The following is a 13769-nucleotide window of genomic DNA, read 5'->3' as shown; positions in this document are numbered from 1 at the left end:
ACTAGCAGCTGCCCCCAGAGGTGGAACACAAGCAAAAATGGATCTGACCCAGTCAACTCTCTTGGCCTGTTCCACAAGGAATGAACTGAGATTCTGCCACACACACACACACACACACACACACACTCACACATGCATACACGAACACACACACACATACACGCACACACACCATCACCACCACTACTGCATAACTATGTACATCAAATACCACATATATCACACACCACAAAGACACATCAAGCAACACACAGATACATTTACCATGTACATCACACACCACACAGATGCATCATATAACACATAGACACACAGCACATAGCACACATCACATATAACACTCTACACAGATACATCACAGACATATCACATACAACAAAGATGCACCACATACCACACAGACATACACAGCACATACATCACACAGCAGGCATCTACTTAGCATACTCCAGACACACCACACAGATATATCACAGACATCTCACACACCACACAGACACACAACATTCCACATCCTACACAGATACAGCAGATACTATAGGTACCACAGACAACATATCAACACAAAATTATTATGCATACATTACACACTATATACCACATTACACACAACATAATACATGAACTTTTGCCATGTTTATTTTTACCAAGTCATACATCAACATTTTATTATGAAAATTTTCAAACATCTAGAAAAGTTGAAAGTGAAAATGCATATTTACTTAACACCTATACTCTATCACTGCTAACATTCTTCTATATAGATGATTCTTCAATGACAACGGCTTTGCATTCTGAGGAGCTCATCATAAATTGAAAATATCTTAAGTCCAAAATACACATAATACACATATTCTACTGAAGATCATGGCTCAGCAGCATCATGCACCACAGAGTAGAAGGGTCTCCTCATGATCTTGGGCTGATACCTTGGTGCTTCCATCATGAAAGAAGGGCTCATCCTTGCCACTAGCCTAGGAAGAGATCAAAATTCCAAATTAGAAGTACAGTTTCTAGTATTAATTTTGTACCACAGCAAAACCAATGTCTTCTAAGTTGTGCCATTATGTCAGGGAACATGACTGGCCACTTAGCCATCTGTTTTCAACACTCAACTGTAAATCTTAGTTCTGGATATCTGTTACAATCGTAAGCTTCAGTGTGCGACACTAACGTGTCTAAATGCTGCTTCCATTTTAGTAGTTTCATTTCTGTACTTTGTTTTCCACTCCCCACTTCTTCTTGTCCCCCAGACACCTCATAGTTAAGAATTTCTGTCCCTCTGTTTCTCACTTTTGTAGGGACAAAGGTTTAAATTTTTAAAATTGCAAATTTTATCTGAGTACTATTCCATAACTGTAAAACAGTATCAGACAGGCAGGAGTTCAATGCATCACTCTTTCCTCAGGATGGGGGAACTGTGGATCTACAGGTGACTTAAGGCCTATGTCCTAGAGGACCCGTCAGCACTCTCTATTCACCTTCACTGTGGCAGGTCTTTGGAGGTGAAGCCACAAAACACACACTTGACTTCGGCGAAAGAGTAGACATCAGGAACTTCTGGGACCCCACCCTAAAGAGGAAAGACAGACACGTCAGCTTAAGAAAGACCCCATCATTGAAGTCAAAGAATCTCAGATCCCAGCATCTTGGAGCAATAGCCATGTGTACTACACAATGGGGAACCATGATTGGATTCTAGTGTGATGGACCTTGACTTCTAGCCAGTGGTAAACACAGAAAGGTGCATCCTCACACTGCTTGGGCTCTGTGTCAGACCCTATTTTGCCAAGTCTAATCCCCTGTGTTTGCAAATGGATAAAAGGTCACACCACATGTACCCAGCATTTCTGACTTATGGGAGTTTCTTGTGGCAGATCCAGGAGGCTAATGTAGGAGGCTGGCCAGGAGTATGCAGGGAGTGCTAATGTTAATCACATTGAGCTAGAAGGCAGAAGAACTCAGAGACTCAACACCTGAGAACAACAGTGCTAGCTATGCTGCCTACAGCATGGAGGGTGGAATCAGAAATCTCAGGAAAAGTGATTGCTTCCTGAAAGCACTTGGCCAGATTCTTCCTCACCCCCTCTGGGTAACATTGACCGATAAGAGGCAATGCAGCCTGTGGGACACTGGAGAGCCTAGCTATGTGTGGAGACAATGAGTTTGTGCTAATGTCTTCTGCAGCACCAGAAAACCAATTCAAGCCACCTGGCAGGCAACAGCTGACCGGAACCCCCTCAAATCAGACAAGAACATTCCTCCTATGTGAAATCCCAGCCTTTGTTCCTGTTTGCTTCCTATTTCTATCCATCTATTTCATGGAATCTTTTACAACAGATACAGGCGTCACAGGAAATAGTCCCACTACGTGGTCTAACAACCACTAGAAAAAGAGCTCTGTGAGGTTGGGGCCTAGAATTCTCTGCTAAGCAATAACTGTGATTGACACTATAGACCATGTGCTCTTGCTTGTACTTGTGACTGGTCCAGTATCACATAGGACTAAGACAATAACCATGTTCTCTGAAACTTGGGCTGTGATATGCCAAAACAGACCAGTGTCTGTTGTTTATTATCTACATCCACACTGTTAGGTTGTCATAGAAACAGTTTCTGTATCTGAAAGTACAGACACTCAAGAAACCCCAGAGTGTGTCAAGTCCTTGGGTGAATGTATGTGTTGACAGGAGCCAGTCGTGATAAGGACCCCAAAGCCTCAGACCTAGCAAAGCCTTCTCACTAGGATGGGGTTCAGAGGGATGTCAGAGTGGTCCTCAGGGGACCTAGTACAAATGCTGAGAGTGTATGCAGAATATGTCCACTATAGCTCTCTCCCTCCTGGATAATTATGGCATGAAGAATGCCACCCCACACACCTCATGGAGGCTTCTCTCACTGATATTAACTAAATCCGTACCCTCGATCCAGATGTATATCATAAACCCTGCCTCTTTACTATCTGTAAGCAGTAACCCTGTCTCCTTAACTAGCTGTATGCAATAACGCCGCCTTTTTGCTCAATTCTATGTAATAAACATGCTGAGCCTCTAGGGTGCAGTTTCTCCAGAAGAGCTCCCAGACCACCTGATGCCAGCTCTCTGTGTACCTGCCTGTTTGTCTGTTATTCATTACTTCACCACGCCCACCAGATCCAAGTCCCTGGAGCCCTGCTGGGTGTGGTATGAAAAAGCAGGTTATACTGAACGTTGCATTTTGAGAATTGTGACTATGCCCTGTGATCTGTCAAACGCACACATGCTGAACTTTCCAATGCAAGGCTAACTCATCATCAGACTGGGAAAGAATATATACTATAAAGTAAAAATAATATTTCAGAAATGAGGCATGTGTATACTCCAAAGATGAGGTCATATACCAACAGAACATGGTTCTTTTTCTTCTAACCATGTTGACAAAAATGTGGCGTTTAAGAAGTAGGCCCCAAGAGTGACAGGTATGATTTAAACAGAGAGTTAAATATCTGATGAGAGAGAACTAAAAAGAAAGACTGTTTAAACTTTTTTCTATAATGTGCATCCACTTGGTAGTCAGAAACAAAGGAAAAAAAAAAACACTTTGGAAGTCTGCTTAAAGGATTAGGTAATATTTCAAACCAACATTCATAATGATTTGAATACACAATAGTAGTGCCAATCAAGTTTCTAAGAAACCAATTTAGAACAAAAAAATTAGTTATTTAAAAGAAAATGATTCTTTCCTGGAATAAGCTATCCTCATTGACCAATGAATGGAAAAACCTAAAGCAACTGTCAGTATATGTATGAATGAAGTGTGAACCTTCAACTATGATTTTAGTCCCAGGAGTACCACTGACCCGTCACTGCGGGGAGAAATGGGCTGATGGGAGAAATTTTCTGCAAGGTATAAACTTCCTGGGCGCAAAGGATGGGAAGGGGCCACAGGGCCAGCCTATTCTTCACCTGTAGAGACAGGCTACCAGGGCCTTCACTATTCCAAACACTAGCTTCTATCAAGAAAAGAGTGTATTTAATGCAACTCCAGACCAAAATTTGTGTTTTTCAGCAAAGCAAAGTGATTTTTAAAGCGTATATGGGAGAAATAAATGGTGAAAGAATTGCCAAAAGTACAGCGAAGTCTTAGGAGGGAAGTGTGCTGCTGGAGATTAAAACAGGGAGATGAGGTCTTATACTACACAGGCACAGAGGTGCTGAAGAACTCGTGAATAGCAGAAGCACATAAGCTGAGATGCCGGCCAGTGTGTGAGGGAACTAGAGAACTGGAAAATGTGTATTTGTAATGAGGTGGCAACTAATAGTTACATTGTTGGGAGGGGATAATCTTATCTTGTATATATCATCAAATTAAAAAACTAAAGTCCTTTCTCCTCGTCGGGCGTCTGAAGGCAAGATGGGTCACCAGCAGCTCTACTGGAGTCACCCACAGAAGTTTGGCCAGGGTTCCCGCTCTTGCCACATCTGCTCTAACCACCACAGTCTGATCCGCAAATACGGGCTGAACATGTGCCGCCAGTGCTTCCGACAGTACGCGAAGGACACAGGCTTCATTAAGTTGGACTAAGCGATCTTGAATGGATTTGACTGACTACCAAGTGGAACCGATCATGCTAGTCTTTGTGCACAAAGAATAAAACTGTGAAGAACTTTAAAAAAAAAAAAACTAAAATAACTTAAAAACAAAAATGTAAAACAACAAATAAAACTAGCAAAGTGTTTTGTGATATCAGCAAAAAAACATTAGCAAAGTGTCCTGAAAGGTGCTTATACAACCTTAGGTGAGGATAACTTTTATTTTTAAAGTGAAGCAGAAAGAATTTTGTAACTTCCAAACTTTATGGACTCCACAGTATGAGAAGACACCATAAACACATTTTGAAAATGATCTACTGCTTCCTTTGTAGGAAAAGAACCATTCATATTGGAAAGCTACTTTTAACAACAACAACAACAACAACAAAACATCCAACTGGCCAAAACACTTTAAAATGTTTGTTCTTGAGAAAATGTTTGTTCTTGAGTCAGGCTCCGTGACATGGGTTTGTACCCCCACTTTTAGTTGACAAAAGCAGGGATCCCTTGAATTTAGAAGCTTGAGGCCTGCCTGAGAGATACAGTGAGAGATTGGCTTTCACACATGAAAGTTTCTCACTATTCTCATTGCTACTAAAATCAAATGGGCCAAAATACTATACATTTCATCTGAATAAAACTAAAAGTAATACCGTTAGTACTTATTAAGTTTAACATAAATTTGTTTGTATTCAAAATTAATAATGTTTGGCCCTAAACCATGTCTAGTGTAGGAACAAGTGTAGCCAAAGGGCGCACTCAACTGACACTCAGCCAGACAGGTGACAAGAGCTGCCCACGTGACTAGATGGCAGCAATGAAGCTTTTCTGAGTTAGTCCTATCTAGGTAGGGGCGTTCTGGGCAATTTAGTTAGTCCCGGCTATGGTCTGATTCTGGAAGTACTATCAAGGCTGATAAAGACCTGCAAAGATGGACTGGCTCTTCGTCTTTGGACAAAAAGAGTGGAGTTGAAAAGAATGTGAATTGTTAAGGCTTTGTGGGAAGATTGGAGAGATGCAGAATGGACATCTTCCAAGCTACCATTACCTCTGCCTAACAGGCAGTGCTTCATGAAAGTGTTAGCAAAGTTGCTCCCAGACACAGCCTGAACACACACTGGGAGCAATGTCTCACACAACCCGGTGCCATGGTCCCAGTTTAGGAGGATATGGAGCTTTGCCCGGAACGACTGTATCCTTATGTAGTATACTGAGGGGGCATCTGTGATATGTTCTGAAAACAGTAAGGAGGATGCTTCAGACTTGTGGGGGAGTGAACTTTTTATATGGTTTTTAAAAAAGATTTGTTTTAAGTGTATGAATGTTCTACTTACGTGTATGTATGTGTACCATGTCTGTGTCTGATGCCTATGGAGGTCAGAAGGCAGTATCAGATCTCCTGGAACTAGAGTTACAGATGGCTGTGAACTACCATGTAGATGTTGAGAGCCCAGGTCCTCTTCAAGGGCTCTTAAGCATTAGGTCATCTCTCCAGCCTTGTATATTATGGGATGGATTTATGTTGTTATTTTGTTTTTTTGAGACAGGGCCTCATTCTGTAATCCAGGCAAGTCTTGAACTCACCATGTAGCTAAGGATGACCTTGGATACATAGTGGCTTTAAAGCCAGCCAGGGCTAGATGCTGTGCTCAAATGTTACCTTGGCATGTTATTAAGAGGGGACATGAATATTTTTATTTAATGGGGGGCTCTTGTGAAAAGTTGAAGCAATGAGGAGATACCAGAGTTTTAATGTTTAAGAATCAGGTAAGCATTAAATCTTCCTATCCACCATAGGTGAGTATTGTCTAATAATCCATGACAATTATATTGGCAAGAGGCAGCCTAGTGATGCTCTCTGGCTCATGACATAGAGACTGGGACATTGGCAAGATCCATCACCAGTCTGTGCCTTGTGGGGCTCCCGAGAGACTTAATTCTCAGAGAATCATGGAGAATAGATCTTTCCTCCACCAGACAGGAGTGAAGAGTCTTTCTTCTATTTCCTGTCTTGTCCTTAACTCTGGGCTATCACCTCATGGAGAGGCCATAACTTTCCCCTCAGAAGAATAGCCTCCTGAGCTTATGACAGAGCTCCACCTCCACCCCAAGGCTTGGCCATCAGAGAGGCAACTAGAGAAGTCTCAGCCCGGTGTGGTGGCGCACGCCTTTAATACCAGCACTCGGGAGGCAGAGGCAGGCAGATTTCTGAGTTCAAGGTCAGCCTGGTCTACAAAGTTAGTTCCAGGACAGCCAGGAGGGCTATACAGAGAAACCCTGTCTCAAATGAATAAATAAATAAATAAATAAATAAATAAATAAATAAATAAATAAATATCTCAATGCTGATCTAGGACAGCCCTGTATAGGGCACTGACTTGAGGACAGACCTCGCTGACCTAGAACAGAGTAACTATTTCTAGCCTTCTCAGCAGACCCCTGTATCACCTGCTCTCTTGACTGGGGGACGACGACTGAGGGCTGGATAGGGGAATGCATATGTGTGTCTGTCTAAGGAGGCTCAAGTGAATGTCTAATTTTTTTTCTTTAATTTGTATTAACTGGCCCTAGAGGAGACAGAACTGAGAGGGTCAAATGTACAAATCTGAAAAAGACTTTGTGTGTTAACTGCTTAAAATACACATCTCTGCATGTGATGCCAAGAGAAAGCACAGCAGAAAGCCAAGGTGGGATGTTCCATTACTCTGTGTAACCATGTCTCTGCTACGGATTTTCTTGGCTATATAAAAAATGAGGATAGAGTACACTATAAAACAGGAGTCTACCCTCTGTGTTGAGGCCAGCTTCTGTCTTACAGTTCTGGTGGCGTGTACCTTGCTCTTAGGCAGAGATGTCTCTTGTGAGCATTCTTACTCAATACCTCCTTGACTCAAGAATGAATTCGGTGACAAAATCTGGCTCTTAGGATCTTATAATCTAAGCCAGGCACTGTTAGAGGGTGATAGATAGGTACATGGCTTCCCACATGCTATACATGGATGCAGAAAAATAAGCAGACAGAACTAGGGAAACAGATTAGTGGGTAAAGCGCTTGCCCTGCAAACATGAGAGTATGAATGTCATCCCTAACACACATGTGAAAAGCCAGATGTAGTAACACATGCCTGTAATTCCAGGACTGGGAAAGTAGAGATGGAAGGATCCCTGGAGTTCCCTGGTCTGCAAATCTAGCCAGGTCAACAAGCACCTGGGGGGTGGGGGCTGTGAGGAGAGAGAGAGAGAGAGAGAGAGAGAGAGAGAGAGAGAGAGAGAGAGAGAAGGAAAGAAAGAAATAGAGATAATGGATCTCAAAAAGTAAAATGTATCTAATGAAAGAAAGAGAGAAGGAAAGCAAGAGAGAGAGACAGAGAGAGAGAGAGAAAGAGAGAAAGGAAGGAAGGAAGAAAGAAAGAAAGAAAGAAAGAAAGAAAGAAAGAAAGAAAGAAAGAAAGAAAGAAAGAAAGAAAGAAAGAAAGGCTACTACGAAAAAAAAAAAGTAAAATGGAAAGCAATCAAGGAAGACATCAATCAATCTCCGGCCTCCGTACACATGTGCATACAAATATGCATGAACACACATGCACACAAAGCAGTCTTATTTTATGCTTACCAATGATAGTACAGCTGTGAAGGAAACTTTTCAGTTTGTACAGCCACATAACCTGCTATAAATGTCAGTAAGCTGAGGGAAACAGCTGTGTTTTATGCTATGCCATTCTGTCATTCGAAACATCACACCACAAATGAACTATTTTCTAAAGCCCTTTGGGCTAAGAGCCAATAACCATTTTTCAGATAAAATACCACCAGGAGGCTGCCACTCACCTGGGTGGGGACTTAGGCCAGGCCCAGTTGTGACTCTTTTCCTGTGGAGCAAAAGAAAGTGCACAGCTGAGAGAGGAAAGTACTTATGGCTATGGTGGACTTCCTGCCTGCCCTTCACAACTAGAGCCCACCTTCAGTTTTGAGAGACAGCTCCTGGGAAGGACATTATTCGGGGCACAGTGTCCTTCCTTAGAGAGCACGCTTCCTCAGAAACATCTTTATGTACACATGTGTTTTCCTTTCTCCATGGCTGGGTGGGAGAGGGCCTGACAGCTGGCTGGGTAATACTTTTTATACAGATTTCTAAGGTCTGCCTACTGCTCTCACACTGGTGAATTTATATTTCCATTTCACCTTCTGCTCCTTGGGGGAAGCCTTCTGGTCCCTCTGCTTTGTCACTAACATGGTTCTGTCAGACATTTTGATGGAGGTTAGCTGGTGAGTGTGTGGGTATCTTATCATGGTCTTATCAAATGTCTACCATCCTCCACAGGCTTCCTTGACATCCATATTCTCCTTAGTGAAGGATCTGATCAGATTCAGGTCCATTTCATTAGAAAGCCATTAGTATTTTTGGTACAAGTGTGTGGTTTAGAAACACCTTGACAATGGCTTGTATTTCATTTTCTTAATGAGAGCTTTTGGAAATAAAACTTTATGTTTCATAAATTCCATTGTCTCATCCAGACATTTATCTCACTGTTATATTGGTGGAAATTACTGATTTTTTAGTCACAAGATTTTTTTTCTCTCTAAAAATGTTATAATTTAGCTCTCAAACTTAGACCTGTGGTTGACTTTAGATGTTTTGCCAGCGTGAAGAACTCAAAATGATTTTCAGCCTTGGCTATATTCATCTCAGGGCCAGCCAGGGAAGCCATCTTCCCAGTTTACACTGACATCTTTGTTTAACACAAGCTGAACAGAAATGAAAGGTGTAATTCTGGGCCTTTATTCCATTTATCTGGTATAAGGCTTTTGCAAAGATGTTAAGCTACCAGTTTACACAATTTTTAAGAATTATGTTGCCTATAAACAAACGGTTTCCTGTTGTTCACTGTATGCCTTAAGCTATCATTGCACTGGCTTTAGTATGATGTCAAAGGTGGTGAGAGTGGGTGTCCTCATCTGTTCCCAGCTCAGAGTGGAAGGTCACTCTTTTGTCATGAAAGTGTCAGAACAAAGAAATCTTCAGTTTCCATCTTATTCTTGGGTTGTGGTTATTTTCTTTTTAATCAGAAGTGGGGTTTGAATATAGTCCACATTCAATTTTTGTATGGGTTGGCATGATCCAAAGGTTCTTGGCCTTTATTCTGTTAGTATTTTATTACACAATTGACTTACAGTGTTAAATAACTGCGTTTCTAGAACAAACATCACTTATTCACGGTGTACAACCCTATGTGTGCTTTACTAGTATGTGTTGGTTAGATGGTGTTTCATGTGTTTTGCTTGTTTCCTGGATATCTTTAGCTCAGTATAGTCTTCTCTTGTGCTGACACTGTCTGGCTTTAGTGTCAAGTTAATCCTGGTGTTACTCAGTGGCTTCCTCCATCCTCTGAAACCTGAGTTTGTGTGAGACGGCTTTCTTCCTTCTCCTCCCCTTTTTCTTGTTTTCTTTATTTGAGAATTCCATACAATATACTTTAATTATAATCTTTTCTCTCCCTTTCAGACTCCACATAATGTTCTTTATGTCCCTTAGAAACAAAATAAAAACAAAATCAGAAGGACACACACACATGCACATACACATGCACAAAAAAACAAGCAAACAAAACATGAAGTATAATTTGTATTAGTTAACTACTCCTAAGGATGAGGCCTGCCCAGGAGTGTGGGTGGCACAGAGATACTGTGCCACACACCACACAGACATACCACATAAAGACATAATACACTTCACACACTATATTGTCACACCACACACACCAAATATTATACACCAAACACTACACACCACATAGAAACATCACACAAACACACCAACGCCTCATCTGCCATACACATGTACACACACACACACACACACACACACATACATCACAGACCACACAGACACACCACACATGCACAGACCTAGCACACAAACTCACCATACACCCACTTCCTACACAGGCATACCCCATACCATATACATCACACACCACACAAACACCACTCATAGATACATACCACACAGATGCATCACATACCATATACAACCTATAGACAAAACACATACCACATAATGCACCATATGCCACATAAACACTACACATCACACAGAAACATCACACATCACAAAGATATATAACATATCATATATCACATATTATACATATAACATATATGCATTATTGCCATACATAGACACACATATTATATACATTGACACAGCTATACTACACTTACATCATGCATCATCTACATTACATACCACATAGAAACACCATACATGAAAACACTGCACATATGCATGTATACATTATATACTATGTATACAGACCACACTACACCACACACTCCCAATGAGTCTCAGGACAGAATCAACAGTGATATCAGTGCAAATCTGGAAGGTCTAGGGTACCTCCGCACATTGGCCTCAGCCCCTCCATGAGCATGGCACGAAGGGACAAGCACACCTGGGGAAGGTCCCCCTTCTTCTGTAGAGGTAGCTCTTTCTTCTCTGCTGGATGTGGATTCTTCTGGAATCGAGTCTTCATCAGGTAGTCAAATGTGCTCATATTCTTACTAACTTAAAAGGAGAGGGCAGGAAAGGACAGGGTCACTCAGCAGCCACGCAAAATATCACACAGAATCTCATGTACAGTATGCAGTCCACCTTGCCAGGGAATGACTGACTTGCTTTGCATGTCCCAAGAACAGGAAGAAGACCATGTATGTCAGGCCAGACAAGCAATGTTCTGCATATTTTATGTGAGACAGAACCTGACTGTTCCCTTTTGCCCAAGACAAAGCATCTAATTTAGCATAGAGATGTGGTGTCCCAGAGAAGTTGGACTGTGGGACCTCTCATGAGTCCCCTGCTTTCTGCATCATGACTACTCCAGAACCTCCTGGGATGGCTCTAAGGGGGCAGGCTCAGGAAAGACTACTTTGTCCAAGGATTATGGAAGCCTATCATCTACTTAGGGGCAACAGAAGTCCTGCTGGTAGAAATAATGGACCCCTGAGCTGACCCTGAAGTCTACTCATCCTATACCTGCTTCCCCTGACCTGTGTAGTCACTTCACCCGAGGTGCTCTTACTCAGCTCAGGGATACCAACAAATATGAAGCATAGCGAGCAACCTTGGCACAGGCTGGGACCTTGGCAACCACACCCATCAGAAGCAATTTGGGTTACTTCAAGAAGATTGGGGTTCTTGGGGGGGGTTGTTTTGTTTTGTTTTTTGTTTTTAAGAAGATAGTTGTAAGTGCCTATCTCAGCTCCACATTTCCAGGGAGGGGGTCTAATTTTTCAAAACCAACTTATACGGGGACAGATGGTTTGCAAGTATCCTGAGGCACTACAGGGTCACCCAATTGCCCTATCTGTAGCTCAAGTAGCAGATGGGGTGAGCCACCTCATCCCCCAAAGGTCCTACAGAATTTGGCTTTATGCTATTAAGAGTGATGAATCTCCCTAGACCCACCCAGCTGTGATTCAGTCTTGTTAGCTCCCAGCACCTATGTCAGAGTAAGCCTGCAGGCCCCCCTTCCTTCATTCTTATTAAAAGATTACTTCTTCCCAGGGAAGGAAGCCAGCTGATGTCCAAGGATGAGTAATGTCCCCGTATGTCCTTTAGGTACCAACAGCTAGCTCTGGCGATGTATAGATTCTGCTCTTTCGCCACTGGATTCAACACATTGTTCCTCACCCAGCATGACCACACTCTCTCTCATCCCTCCACTGAAGGTCCTTCAGCTTCCCACACTTACAGGGCATTGGGCCCTCAAATCTCCAGTCCATTTGGTGCCTGATAGAGGGCCATCCACATGGGTGCTTGTACCTTGAGAGATCCAGTCCTTGAGTGTAGGCTAGATCTACAGACTAAAGCTTTCAGTGAGCCTTATCCATGGCCAGGGTATTCTGCTGTCCTGCTCCTTCCATGAGGCCAGTCACTGTTGTGAGAAACTTTGCAGTCCATCAGGAAGGATCAGAGCAAAGTGGCAGATCAGTGACTCATCTGCCATTCATCTTTCAGAGAGTTTAGAAGAAGAATCTTATAGTGGTGAGTGCCCTGAAGAGGACTCGGCTGAGCTGTGTTTACCTTGGCCCCACAGTGATGAGTGAGAGCTATAGTTTGGGGCAGGATTACTAATATATAACAATAACCAGCGTGTCCTGGAAATACTTGGTGTCTAAACTCAACATGTTCAGCCTGACTCCGGTTCTTCCCTCTCAGAGGAACACTTTCTACTCTCCTCATACTGAACAACCCTATCCTTAGTATCACACCAGTTCCAGCTGTCACTGGTCATAATTTGTCCTGTTCTCACTTGTCCCTATGAACCTATCACGAGTGGTGGCAGCAGCTGACTTCTTCTCCAGGGTATGGAGATGTGGTATCACCCGCAGTACACTTGAACATGTCTCAGTAAACTGCTGTCTACACAATGTGCCTCAATGCCATTGACCCCTCTCTACCAGAATGGGGATGACTCCAAACTTCTTCCACAGATGCACAATTGCCCCTCCCTTACCTTGGGCTGACCTATGGTAGGCACAAAGTCCTTGCTATAAAGTGGAAAGGGAAAGTGGCTAACACTGAATTTGTGTTCCTGGGTCAGTGTGGACCTATAATCCTCAAGACCTATGGGTGCAGGTTCTGTAGGGAGAATTGACATGACACCAGGTACTGGACCTAACTCTGAAAGAGAGGGAGGGACATCTAGATAAAGAAGAAAATGTGTTCTACATAAGGTCAGGTGCTAGGAAAGATGGCATTTCTAATAAATCTGAAAGCATTTAGACATGAGAAATAATGGGCTTTAAAAAATTCCTATCTATAAAAGTAGTGGAGAACTTTAAAAGAAACCCAGATACATCATTCTGAGTGTTTAAGTCACAGGGAATATGAGATATTCTCCTAGCCTTGTTATTTAAAAAAAAAATAGCATATGGTGTTCTGTTGAAGCATATAGGCTCAGCTAAAGTAAGTTTGAAGCTTGGTTCTCTCCCACTCTACAAGTACATCCAAACATATATACACAAACACATTCCTATATACAACCTAAAAATATAACTTCAAATTAAAGCAACAAGATTTAATCCACGGGTCTTCACTATACTTGGAAAAGGAGGGAGAGAGAGAAGGAGGAGAGAGAAGAAGAAAGGAGGAGAGGGACTGGGAGGAAGATGAGGAATATAAGTCTCAAGTCATCAACA

At 42.3% G+C, this 13769-nt stretch overlaps 1 protein-coding gene and 1 pseudogene across 4 annotated transcripts in view; one reads left to right on the top strand and one right to left on the bottom strand.

The window, feature by feature from the left end:
- Positions 1-621: 621 nt before the first annotated feature.
- The window catches only part of LOC110308199 (probable palmitoyltransferase ZDHHC11), a 29015-nt gene continuing 15867 nt past the window's right edge, over positions 622-13769 (bottom strand). Inside the window, exons 7-10 of one of the 4 annotated variants that reach the window (XR_002379533.2) lie at positions 10966-11133; positions 8397-8437; positions 1482-1573; positions 622-974 (exon numbers count right to left, since the gene is read on the bottom strand). Coding sequence is in view for 3 of the 4 variants with exons in the window: in XM_021180590.2 (XP_021036249.1) it covers positions 970-974; positions 1482-1573; positions 8397-8437; positions 11021-11133 (251 nt within the window). In the remaining variant the exon portion in view is untranslated. Of the gene's footprint in view, positions 975-1481; positions 1574-8396; positions 8438-10965; positions 11134-13769 lie in introns of those variants that run through there. The other 3 variants (XM_021180590.2, XM_021180589.1, XM_021180591.1) reach the window with 3 other exon arrangements.
- On the top strand, positions 4384-4563 carry LOC110308200 (annotated as a pseudogene).

The sequence above is a fragment of the Mus caroli genome, chromosome 13 (assembly GCF_900094665.2).
Source record: "Mus caroli chromosome 13, CAROLI_EIJ_v1.1, whole genome shotgun sequence".
NCBI lineage: Eukaryota > Metazoa > Chordata > Mammalia > Rodentia > Muridae > Mus > Mus caroli.
This window is presented reverse-complemented; position numbering and strand designations above follow the sequence as displayed.